At 42.3% G+C, this 13828-nt stretch overlaps 1 protein-coding gene across 1 annotated transcript; it reads right to left on the bottom strand.

The window, feature by feature from the left end:
* Positions 1–526: 526 nt before the first annotated feature.
* LOC125376011 (low-density lipoprotein receptor-related protein 8-like) lies at positions 527–9538 on the bottom strand. The gene is made up of 4 exons (XM_048387179.1): positions 9419–9538; positions 6270–6413; positions 1408–1548; positions 527–754 (listed from the first exon to the last, which is right to left on the bottom strand). The coding sequence occupies exons 1-3, from the start codon at positions 9477–9479 to the stop codon at positions 1430–1432; spliced, it is 324 nt and encodes a 107-aa protein (XP_048243136.1). The 5' UTR covers positions 9480–9538; the 3' UTR covers positions 527–754; positions 1408–1429.
* Between the last annotated feature and the right edge of the window lie 4290 nt (positions 9539–13828).

Here is a 13828-nt window from a genome sequence, read left to right as displayed (position 1 = left end):
TGACCAACTGATATTCCGGGACAAGACGAATAGCGAATCGTTGCCATTTTTGCGACCGAGTTCCCGCGTAGCGCAAACGGGCATACCTAGAACAATTGTCAACTCGATGCATAAAGGTTCACATATATTTCCCCATATATTATATATATTTCAGATGCAATTTAAAGCACATCGGGACGTGCTCAATTATACATTATGAATGAACACATGTAACGGTGTCTTGGGTATATTTTTAGATGCAAGACGTATGTAAAATCAAAAATTATTCCCGAGGGATTCTTTGACGAAGAACTCGAAGTCAAACGCGCATTCTGATTGGTTTGTCGTATTTTCGCACATAACATTCATCGATAGGGGGACGAGTCTTCTTGCAGGTTACGGAAAGGGGCGAGTGGTGGCGAATGCCTGTTTTACGTTTCCCCATGAAAACTGCATTATACAAAATGTCAAATATCACTTTACATACACACGAAAAGAACCCCTAAGTACTGACGTTGTCATAAAAGAATAACATAAATGTGAGACCCTTAGTTTAACAAATATTTATTTATTTTATACTCCAAAATTAATATAATCGCGAATATGAAGGGCGAATGAGGTCTACACTTTTTCCGATTTCTAGATGAGAATGAAATAAGCGTTGTCCGTTCACGTTGAAGAAGTTGCAGCATGATCCGGCTCTATCAGCCAGTGTGTTTCTGCCTCGGGTGAATCTCGGAAGAGGTCTGGTTCATCAGCGCCGTGCTTGATGGTCCTGCAATGTAGATATATGTTTGTAGTTTGCATTTCAGTGACACATCCACCCTGGATTAACATTTTTGTTCGACTTCCTAGCATATACTTTTTATTCGGAAAATGACTTGTCACTTGTCCTTAATAGATGAAATACTGTTCAAAGCAGCGTGAACGTACTAAAACATCACAACACCGAGTCCACTGCTTGTTGTGGCATGCCAGGTTGTTGAAGCGCCTATAAAATCTGGCTAGCTATTGTCATACACGCCACAGACGCGGTGAAGTGAAATTGGGTTTAACGTTGCGTTCAAGATTATTGCACTTATATAGCGACTTATATTGTGCGTGCGTGTGTGTGTGTGTGCGTGCGTGCGTGCGTGCGTGCGTGTGTGTGTACTAGTCAGGACTAGTTTCGGTATAATATAACTGGATCACTGCTATACCACGCCGCAGTATAACATGTATGCCCCACTCATTTATACTGACTCCGAGCCGATCAGTCCTTCTTTATCCTCTGAATGCTGAACGCCAGGCAGGTTTACAACAAGTACCATGTTTTAACGGATTGCAACGGTATAACGCGGCCGGAAATCGAACCACTGATTACTCTTGACGAAAACACTTCCATATAAGATATAGAACGCATAGCCCATAGACCATTCCCATACTCACATGGCGATGGGTGTAGTGTGTTTCAGATATTGCATCCGATCTCGTCGGAGCCGTCGACACAGTCGTTGTAGTTGTCGCAGTGCCACCTCTGAGTGATGCAGGGGCCGTCATTACACTGGAACTTCCCTGGGGGACATTGAACTGAGGACAACAGTTTAATTAATAATTAATACGATATCATTTTGTGATTGTTTGGTTTTTGTTGTTGTTTAACGCCGCACTCAGCAATATTACAGCTATATGACGGCGGTATGTAAATAATCGAGTCTGGACCAGACAATCCAGTGATTAACACCATGAGCATCGATCCACGCAATTGGGATACGATGACATGCATCAACCAAGTCAGCGAGCCTGACCACCCTATCCCGTTAGTCGCCTCTTACGACAAGCATAGTCGCCTTTTTACGGCAAGCATGGGTTGTTGAAGACCTATTCTACCCCGGATCTTCACGGAGCTATAATAGTGTGAATATGAAGTAGTACTTGTCATTTATACAATAGGTTTTCATGGTGAAAATGGGCAATGAACCTATTTATATTTATTTATATTTATATTTGTTATTATATTTATTAAACAGGGATTACAGTGTACATTTATTACAGTATTTATAGCAATGAACTCATGTTTGAAAATATGCACGTGAATCGAGTTTAAATATTGTATTGACACCAACTCTCTGCTCACCAAGGTATTCTGATTGATCTATATGGGTCAGAGTTGATTCATGTTAATAAACATATGAGGTATATTCAAATAGGTAAGTCACTGAGATCGGAGCACAAAGCTCATTAGATGAAAGTCATGTCCCTCTTTCAATGCCGTCCACACGAATCGTGTGTACTGTGTGTCGTTACGTCGTTTTAACAAATGTTCCGGCTGAACACCACGTGGGGAATCGAACCCGGAAATTAGGTGAGACAAGATAACGCTTTAACTACTCTTCTACCCCGGCGTCCTCCGTACACAGTGCGTCTTCCCGAGACAGGGGGCACGGGTGGCCCAGTCGTCTAAGGCGCCGCGATTCGCTGTGCAGAGTTGCGTCCCTTGAGCACGCCAGAAACCTATGATTGTGGGTTCGAATCCCGGTTCGCCCCGATTATGTTTCTAGGTTTGTCAGCACCATACCCGTGCTCGTGGGTTTCACCGAAGTGGTAAATGGCTGAGACCTGCATCACTTCGGGCTTTCCTCCCACATTAAGCTGACACGCCGTGATATAACTGGAATACTGTTAAAAGCGGCGTTAAACCCAACTCACTCACTTCCCGAGACAAGAGAGTTCACTAGCTCGTATCACAGCCAAGCTAAAATACCACCCTTGTCAGTTCAGCCTAATTTTCTTGGCTTGGTCGTGGCGCCAATCCGTGTATAACGCGACTGGTGTCCGCTGTGAAAACACGATATCCAACCATATGGCTATTGTTTCGAATGACTTCACAAAATGGACTACCAGTGCATTCGGCCTGGTCACTCAGCTAACGAAAAGATTGAGATTTCACCCCTGACAGACTAACAAAATGACAGTAAAGGTTCCGATTGCCGCATTTCGCTCTTACAATAAGAGAGACATACAGACTGCACAGTATATCAAGTAACACTGCACATCCCTGTAAACATGAACGCTCAACAGATGTCGCTTGAAAAAAGCACTGAATTAGCGTCAGTCGTTCGAGTCGTTTGCACGCAAATATATTAAAGTACTTGGGCAAGTTGACTGACAACTTTGAAACACTTTGAAACACAGCCTCAACTCCAATTCTTCAAGAACAAATAAGAATTCCTCCGGTATAACGCATTCGTCAGCACTCGCATGTTTCCGGTACATTCGGCTTGTCCCGAGATGGGACGAGTTAGTCACGAATGCGGTATAACCGTAAAGGTATGATACGGGTCATTTTAGCCAACTGGAATGTCACACATTTGAAAGTTGAGGAAAATTTTGAAATACACTTATGTTTGTTTGTTTGTTTGTTATTCAACGCCGCACTCAGCAATATTCCAGCTACACGACGGCGGTCTGTAAATAATCGAGAATGGACAAGACAATCCAGTGATTGACACCATGAGCATCGATCCACGCAATTGGGATACGATGGCATCAACCAAGTCAGCGAGCCTGACCACCCGGTCCCGTTAGTCGCCTCTTACGATAAGCTTAGTCGCCATTTACGGCAAGCATGGGTTGATGGAGACCTATTCTAGGGGTAAATTCCCTCATGAAACTCATCGGTCGTGTTCATACGGCTGCCAAGGATTTCTTTCTTTCTTACATTACACATTATGGACTTATGTTGCAAGTGCAGAGCTATGGCTGAAATCAATGATAAGGGACGGATTTATGGAAATCAAAAGGGAAAGTCCAGCCAGTGAGCCAGTTCGTGACGCAGGATGTTTTTGTGTCTGTATCTTTGTAAATCTTTTTCCTACATTTACTTCTCCAGAGACAATCAGCAACTCTTCCTGAAACTCGCCCAAATCATCCTTTTGGCACATATTTGCCAAACCCCGTACATTTGGTGTTGACGTTGAGTTTTTTAAAAGTGTTGTGAAGTGTTATGTGAACACATTCGATCAAATTCATTTCTCAAAGTTTTACTTCTTTCTTAAACTGTGCATATCTAGAACGCCCAAATGATGCATTATTCTACTTGAATTATTCTTGGCTGCTCGCGATATTTCTTATTTACGCAGTTTGGGTTAAATAATGGTTGGTCGCTCAGGATATATCGAGTTATCGCAGTTCGGATTAATTAATGGTTGGTCGCTCAGGATATATCGAGTTATCGCAGTTCGGATTAAAAAAAGGTTGGCGGCTAAGGATATATCGAGTTATCGCAGTTCGGATTAAAAAAAGGTTGGTCGCTCAGGATATATCGAGTTATCGCAGTTCGGATTAAAAAAAGGTTGGTCGCTCAGGATATATCGAGTTATCGCAGTTCGGATTAAATAATGGTTTGCCGCTCAGGATATATCGAGTTATCGCAGTTCGGATTAAATAATGGTTGGTCGCTAAGGATATATCGAGTTATCGCAGTTCGGATTAAATAATGGTTGGTCGCTCAGGATATATCGAGTTATCGCAGTTCGGATTAAATAATGGTTGGCCGCTAAGGAGTTCGGGCTATAAAGAGGTTGGCGGCTAAGGAGTTCGGGCTATAAAGAGGTTGGCGGCTCAGGATGGTTCAAGTTCACGGAGTCCGTATGCAAGAAGTGTCACTGTATAAAAAATCACACAACTATTGTTCTCCAGCGACGCACCACATACCCTCACTCCAGGAGAGATGTCATCAGGCCTATTTAACCTATACATTGTTAAACTTTGTTTCCTTGTACTCTATAATTACAGATAATTATAGTTGTATATCCACTTTATGATGACCTCTAGCAGAGGATGGGGTCTAGATGGCTCTCTTTACTACTTAATTACATCATTATCACAAAGGATCGATAAGCAAGACTCAACTCTCACATTTTTTGCAATTATCAACTAACTATGCAAATCGTGACTGTCTATGGCCGACCATTCGGTCAATAAATACAAAGTTGAAATTAATGACAAAAGTACGCAATAATAGTCAAATGTTACGAATAAAAAATTAACGTTATATGGAAAGAATGAACAATGTGTACGAAAGAACGTCAGTGCACAAAAAGGACACTAAACTGCTAAAGGACAACGTTGACAATAAAGAACGCCAGATGGCGCTATAATTTTCAAACGTGGGGGGGGGGAGGGGTGTGTGTGTGTGTTTCCGGTGACTGCCATTTTTCGATGAATGTGAAAAGTGAATGAAAAGAATGGATGCCTAACTATGGTATTCTTGCCGATTTGGACCCAAGCATACATGTATAAGACATACCTGCAAAATAACTAGGTGTGGGGTAAGATAGATTCGTTGTCCACCGGCCCATCGGTTGTCATGGGCTGCTCAGAACTTGTTTGATCAAGGTTATGTCATTCAGGCCTCAGTAAAGCTTTCAAAAAGTGTTATGGTAGACATGTGGAGGACGTTTCCAAGTTTGACGCATCAGTGACAAAAATGATGTCCGAAGCAATAATTTTGAATTGTACCATGTGGTCCTGTTTTTGTTTTTTCAGATGAACAATTGACTTGCCTTTGCATGTGTTTGTGACGGGTGCCACCGGTGGGGCAGGATACGCTAACCTTTTCACAAACACCAGGTATCATTACTTTTTTTATAGTGATCCCTTAACACATGTTCATGAACTAGTCGGAATCGACCTTGTTTTATGCAGAGATTTCTAGAGGATATAGAAAGGGCTTAGTCGCTTTATGTACCTCTTGAGACTGGTAAACAGCTTATATTATTAATCACTAATCTGCATTCTGAATGATTGATGAACATATTTGATATATGATACATTGCAAAGCCCTCGCATCTATGGTAACAGCAATCAGGGCGTCGCGTGTCCTCCTGCCCCGATACATGCACTCGTGTCATTCCGGCACAAGGGTCCGGGTTAGAATTGAACTTTAACAACCTATGCTTGTAGTAAAAGGCAACTGACGGGATCGGATGGTCAGGCTCAATCAGTAACCGATGCTCATGCTGTTAATCACTAGATTGTCTGGTCCAGACTCGATTATTTACAGACCGCAACCAGCTGAGTGCGACATTAAACAACAAACAAACAAACCAAACAAATATAAAAAAGCCGAATATATTGTTGCATGCAGTTTAAGGGAAGGGTTGCGTGACGAATTTGATATGTACAGCAGACAAGCATTCGTGATCAATCGTGCCATTCCGGATCAAACTAACGGAAGTAGCGGAAAGGGGCGAGTGGTGCTGAATGAGTCAAGTTTCGGCTGACCGGATTGACTTTGGTATACTTACATCCGGGACATGTATACTCGTCGGAGAAGTCCCCGCAGTCGTTGTTGCCGTCACAAACCTTTGTGTTGGAGACGCATCGCATCACAGACGAACACATTCTGCGACCACGGCCGCATCGGTTGCGGTGACGCATCTGCCTGAAAGCTGTTAACAAACAAACGACCGATATTCCAGGAATGTGTCTTAGCAGTAAGTCTTTGTCAAATCACGTGACCCACTCTGCCTCCCAAGGGACTATATATATATATATATATGTGTGTGTGTGTGTGTATATATATATATATGTGTGTATTTATATATATATATTCTTTATTTTATTGCTCTTTATTAGGAGAGTTACAGACATTTAAATACTGTATTTACAAGAGTACACAAATAAGCATGCTTATGTTTAAAGTCACATGACCCACTCTGCCTCCCAAGAGACTAAATAAGGGGGAGGGGGATGGGGGGGGGGGGGGGGGGGGGGGGGGGATGGGGAGTGTCCGGTGACTGCCATTTTTCGATGAATGTGAAAAATGAACGAAAAGAATGGATGCCTAACTATGGTATTCTTGCCGATTTGGACCCAAGCATACATGTATAAGACATACCTGCAAAATAACTAGGTAGGGGTAAGATAGATTCGTTGTCCACCGGCCCATCGGTTGTCATGGGCTGCTCAGAACTTGTTTGATCAAGGTTATGTCATTCAGGCCTCAGTAAAGCTTTCAAAAAGTGTTATGGTAGACATGTGGAGGACGTTTCAAGTTTGACACATCAGTGACAAAAACGATTTCCGAAGCAATATTTTTTAATTGTACCATGTTTTCCTGTTTTCGTTTTTTAGGTGAACAATTGACTTGCCCTTACATGTGTTTGTGACGGGTGCCACAGGAATGTATCTTAGCAGTAAACCTTGTCAAATCACGTGACCCACTCTGCCTCCCAAGGGACTGACTATATATATATTCTTTATTTTATTCCTCTTTATTAGGAGAGTTACAGACATTTAAATACTGTATTTACAAGAGTACATAAATAAGCATTCTTATGTTTAAAGTCTATGCCTGCTCCCATATCAGAGAATGTAATGTTTCTTCACACGATCTATATATACTTTCAAATGGAAGAGACCTTTGACTGCAGCTTTTGCTCTACAAAGTTTCAAAGTCTCTACAGTTTCAGGATTTGCTGGGATTTGGGGCGTACATGCTAGCATACTGAAAACTAACTACTAGTATATCCCGCTTGTTGTGGAGAGCCACGCTGACTTCCACTGGAGTGGACCGCCTCCGTGGTCTAGTGGTAGAGCGTCCGCCCGGAGAGCGGAAGGTCCGGGGTTCGATACCCGGCCGCGTCATACCAAAAGACGTTAAAAGATGGTACTTGTTGTTACCCTGTCTGGCGCTCGGCTCAGAGTCAGTATACTGTGTCTGAGTGGGGTATTCAAGTTAAACTGCGGCATGGTATCTCAGTGAGCTAGCACTATAAATCGGCATCAGTCCGGACTAGTACAAGCAGCCACACAAACACACACGACATGCACGTCGCTATATAAGTGCAATAATCTTGGACGCGACGTTAAACCCCATTTCACCTCACCTCCACTGGAGTGAGTGAGTATGGTTTTACGTCGCGTTTAGCAATATTCCAGCAATATCACGGCGGGGGAAACCAGAAATGGGACTTCCACTATGCTACACCATAAATTATCTGAGATGCTCTGTCTGTGGACATATACAAACACCCTGTACTTTCACTGTCACTTGCACATGTCACACACACCCTGTACTTTCCCAGGTCTTCAGACTGCACACATCTGGATCACGAAGATTGCTGCTTGTTTCTTCGATTTGCGTAGAAATTCAGACCCAAGGTGAGTGAGCACGGATTTTCGCCGTATTTAGCAATATCTCAGCCACATCGTTATAGGTGAGAGAGTGAGTGAGTATGGTTTTACGCCGCTGTTAGCAATATTCCAGAAATATCACATTGTACCCATGTCGGGAATCGAACCCGGGTCTTCGGCGTGACGAGCGAACGTTTTAACCACCAGGCTACCCAACCACCCCACATCATAATGGAGGTAATAAGTCCGCTGCTTCTCTTCTCTTAACGGTCACTGTCCCTGTTGTCATACGGGCAACCTCAGTGAGTGAGTGAGTTGGGTTTAACGCTGCATTTAACAGTATTCCAGTTATATCACGGCTTGTCAGCTTCATGTTGGAGGAAAGCCCGAGGTGATGCAGGTCTCAGACATTTACTACTTTGGTGAAAATCACGAGCACGGGTATGGTGCTGACAAACCTAGAAACATAATCGGGGTGAACCGGGATTCGAACCCAAGACCATAGGTTTCTGGGACGCAACTCTACACAGCAGAGTCATCCGTGCCCCAGACAGACAACCTCGTTGACAGTAGATGTATATTTCTGAGCTATAATTTGATACATGGGCCTATTTGTATATATTCACATATGTTACTGAGTCAGTAATAGGTAAGGAATACAAGCAGTGTAAGTTGTCGGCATTAACATCCTACTCTGTCTACACCATGGTCTTTTCGTAAGGGTGTGTGTGTGTGTGGGGTGTGTGTGGGGGTGTGGGGGTGTGGGTGTGTGTGTGGGGGGGGGGGGGGGGGGGGTGTTTAATGATCAAATGGAGTAAGTATATAGTGGGTTTTTTTAGGGTCAGGTATAATGTACAATGACCCCCCTACCCCCACCGACCCGGTCCCCTGGGGAAGCCGTATTATTATTTCTTTGTTAATGTAGATTTATTTTATCTTATTTGATTACGTGTCCATAAACTGTGGACATTAAGGTTCTTTGCTAATCTATGCATTTAATGTTTTTCTCAAATCAGTATTTTCCCATGCACAAGGGGTTCAAATGTCCCGTAGCTTGTAGCGACTAAATGTTGCCCCTTCACAATATACCGGCACTGCAGACATATATTGATCACGTGGTCAGATAATGGAAGCTAACCGACTAACCTTCACATTGATCAACCAACTGCAAAATATGAACAATTCCCTACAAACACCGAGATCATAAAAATCGACAAAGTTTGAATAAAAATACCATTTATAAATTACTGCTGACATAAGCGTTGTTCACGTCGTGATGACGTGGTAAGATAAGGGTAGATCAAGATAACCGACTTACCTTCACAATGGCCAAGCACCAGCAAAATGAGAACCAGCCCGATGAGATACCTCGTCTCCATTCTGACTTCCTTTTGTTATGGGCTCCGGGCTTCACTCTAGCTGTATATATAGACGCTGTATGCAGAACACTGTTACCGTATAGCTGTATAAAGTATGCAGTGTGTAAAATACCTTAACACAATAGCTGCGTTATTGTCAAATCACAAATTACTCGTCGAGTGACTTGACATAGCTGGGCAGGACACCTGGTATCATTACTGATTTCCAGTGATCGGTACGTTTAATCTTTAGCGCTATTTTGCTTTCACGCCCATCGGAATCTAATTCGGTAGACAATCGAGACTGGTTTTGCTCTGGCGTTTACGTATGATATGAATGAGTGATGCGACCCTGAGCGAAAATATTAACCTCTATAGTAACAGCCTTTGGTGACATTGGCGTTTGTTTCAGTATAAGCTGTGTCTGAGAAGATGAAACAAAATCAACGATAACAAAGATAACGACGGTGGGACAAACCTATGATGGACACAGAACACTACCATCCTCCCCACAGTCATTTATGGAATTATGTCTGTGGAGGTTGTGGAGTTTTTGTAAAAATGTACTGTTTAAAGATGCCGCGGAGATCTTGGTCTTATTCCTGGAAGCATTCTTAAGGGCGCTTACGCCCTTGTCTGTAACTGTTTTCAAATGTCTGATATTAAATTATAATTAAGGGGGTTTATGAAGGCCGAAGAAACCAAATCACATGACTCTACACCGAACACCCACAATATATCCACGTGCACCTGTATGTATATCAATGTATAGCTAATGAAATATACAACTTGTAGGAATCATCCAAACACATTTCGTTCTCAGATGATAGTATGGATAGAATAAACTGCATTCTCTTATAATATTAAGAGATATAGCTTAATAGCGCCGATGCACTGTTGCTTACCAAATACATTCAATGTGAGCTGAAAGGAATATGTTTTGATATTGAATAAATAGAGATTATAATACGAACAAGTGTGTCATACTGATTTTAGGAAACAGAATTCTTGTATTTGCTAAGCGAGAGCGAGGGTTGCGCGTGAATTCTTACACGCGTTTCGTAAAATCAGTAAGGCACATATGCGAGTGTAATAATTTCTTTATTTCACATTATTTCTTCCTCCTTTGGAGATCCGCTTTAGAAAAATGCACTGATCAAGACCGCCGTCTTAGAAAACCACAAAAAATTCTTTAAAATAAAATACTATTCACAGTATCAGTGGTGAATAGTTAACATTTATTCAGATGTTTTCATGCAGAAGGCTTTATTCAAGGAAGGTAGTTCGAATTTTGTGCTTGCGAGTTTTGGAGGAAATGCGGTGTTTAAATATCCTGTCAGCCACATGTTTACGGAACAAGTTATCATGAGTTACATCCGTCACATGGATCAGAGTTACATACATAATGCTATAAATAGTGTGTCGTGTCTGACTGAGGCTCATCTGACAGCTTGACAGGTTGCATATTTACACACATATGGCGAACCCGTTTGTATGTATGCGTCCGTCCATCAGTGCGTGCGTGCGTGCGTGCGTGCGTGTGTGTGTGTGTGTGTGTGTGTGTGTGTGTGTGTGTGTGTGTGTGTGAGTTGGGTTTAACGCCGCTTTTAACAGTATTTCAGTTATATCGCGGCGTGTCAGCTTAATGTGGAAGGAAAGACCGAAGTGATGCAGGTCTCAGACGTTTACTACTTCGGTGAAACCCAGAAGCACGGGTATGATGCTGACAAATCTAGAAACATAATCGGGGCGAACAGGATTCAAACCCACAATCATAGGTTCCTGGCGTGGCCAAGGGACGCAACTCTGCACAGCGAATCGCGGCGCCTTAGACGACTGGGCCACCCGTGCCTCCATGTGTGTGTGTTAGTGTTAGTGTGTGTGTTAGTGTGTGTTAGTGTGTGTAAGTGTGTGTGTGTTAGTGTGTGTGTGTTAGTGTGTGTGTGTGTGTGTGTGTGTGTGTGTGTGTGTGTGTGTGTGTGTGTGTGTGTGTGTGTGTGTGTGTGTGTGTGTGTGCGTGTGTGTGCGTGTGTTAACGTGTCCAAATCAGTGTTGCCGATGTCTTGCAACTGATTTATGCAACGGGCCCCAAGTTTTAGGACACCAAATTTGAATTCAGTCTTGTTTTATTAACGGCTACACAGCCCGCGACCCTAGCTTCAACGGCTGCTCAATGCAAATATTCATTTGTGGCGAATGAGTGAAGTCATACTTGTAGATTGTCCTTTGTAGGTTTCGTTTAGTACTCAATATATGGTATTCTCTCAGTATCCTTAGTCCACATTCCACGAATGTCCAGTAAACAATCTATTTTGGGAAAGTAAAGTAAATAAACATTCCATAATTTTTGTGATTTATTTGTTGTTTAACACCGCATTCAACCATATTCAAGCCAAATGACGACGGCCCGTATATCGTCGTCTCTAGACCAGGCAATCCAGTGATTGATAATTTGAACAACGATCCACGCCGTCGGGCCCCGTTGACGCGTCATCCACCACGTGACCGAGTCTGACCACCCGATCCCGTTAGTCGCCTCTATCGACAAGGATAGTACACTGTAGATATCGCTGCAATGACATTACATCACAATGCTTTGCAGACCATTGTGATGTCACTGGTTACCATGACGTCACAATCAAATGACATCACTAATGGCTCTGCTACTGAAGTTGTTTGCAGTACTTTTTACACTGAAGACACTGCTAATTAATGTCTACAAATTGAAAAAGTTGAAAGAATGATGTTGGATGATAAATAAAATCTCACCCTCGTGTCTTTTGACATCAAATATATCAACACTCGTTGATAAAAGTGGCAAAAATCCTCGGCAAGCCTCGGAATTTTTCCACTTTTATCAACTCGTGTTGATATATTTGATATCAAAAGACACTCGGGTGAGATTCTCTATTTCTAACCCGGATCTTCACGGATGGTGAACCGTTGTAGAATTGATCCCAGTAACTTCATGTGGGATGAGGGGACTGATGGAACGGGTTGTCAGGCTTGGTGCTAGGGACCGCTTCTAACCAGGAATCCCAACCGGTTCCGACTCGTCGCCTCCTACAACTAACTGGTCACGTGTCCACCTGAACAAACACAGGAACATACGGTACAAGTCAAAATAGGGAATTCGGTCATTTTTCGCATGGCGCTCTTTCGTCTCTTCCATAGATAGAGAATGCTCGACTGTACCTGTGAAATATTGTGAAATGTAAACACAAAAGGCTGTAGCTGATTGGATACTGCTCAATATGAAGGGAAAGTTGAATTTTGAAAAAACAGAAATTCAGTCGTGCTCTCCACGTGGTTAATAGTGTCATTTGTGAAATAAGAGTCATTGTCTCTGTGTTATGAGGGTAATTGTTGCCAGATTGATATCATACAATTATGAGAAGAGTTAATTATTAATGACTTGACCCAAACTTGTTAGGAACGGTTAATAGACTGATCTTTACCCCTGCTGCTTAAACACCGCTTGACAACGACGGAATTAGTTTTGTTTGTTTCTATCATTGACTTGGATCATAGAACTTATACAGGGTAATTCTAAACCGCACCAGAGATTTACAAATGTGAGTCTTCTGACATGGAAGAAATATTGTAGAATTTACAATAAAAAGTATTTTAAGGTTAAACACGCTGCCTCGGATTTGGTTGAAAATATAAAACAGCGGGGTTCCATTTTCAACCAAACCCGAGGAGAAGTGGTTTATCGAACTTATGAACCTTTTAAATGCAAGAAATACCAGAAAAAAATATAAAAACATTGACATATCTTATAGTGAAACGATACAGTGTGTCGCGGTATAAAAGGAATTCCAACCAAGCGTGCGAGAGAGAAAATACGTGCAGCATGGAAACAACAAATTGAACAACAGTTCATTGCCTGTCTGTTGGTTGAGTGGGAAAAGAATTGTTACAGGTTCGATGATAGGATCAGTATGCATTGGGATAACTTAGCAGTTCAACAATTAGACACCATCCTCTATATCTCCAAGGCCCGCATTTCGAACGGGTCTTTAACTCATTTAGACCCCAAAACACGTTTAGCTGTTAAACACAATCCTTCACATGTTTAGACCTAAACATTCCAAACTTATGGGACAGGAAACGTATTTAGGATCTGAACGCTTTGTTTACAGTGCGGATCAATTCCCGTGGTTCTCGCGATCTCAAATTACCCGCCCTTGATTTTCATTAGCCAAATTTATTTGCCTCGTTGCTCACTCTAACGAACCAATCAGAATGCGAGTTACAAACCATCTCAATGTTAACAACATGGCGACCAGCCCCATTGATCACGATACAGTTTTCGAGAAATTCAACATTGAAAAACTAACTGACACGCAAAGGAAAGCCCTCAAAAT

The sequence above is a fragment of the Haliotis rufescens genome, unplaced genomic scaffold (genome assembly GCF_023055435.1).
Source record: "Haliotis rufescens isolate VD_foot unplaced genomic scaffold, xgHalRufe1.0.p SCAF_68, whole genome shotgun sequence".
NCBI classification, from domain to species: Eukaryota; Metazoa; Mollusca; class Gastropoda; order Lepetellida; family Haliotidae; genus Haliotis; species Haliotis rufescens.
The sequence above is the reverse complement of the archived record's forward strand: the minus strand, read 5'-3'. Positions and strand labels throughout refer to the sequence as shown.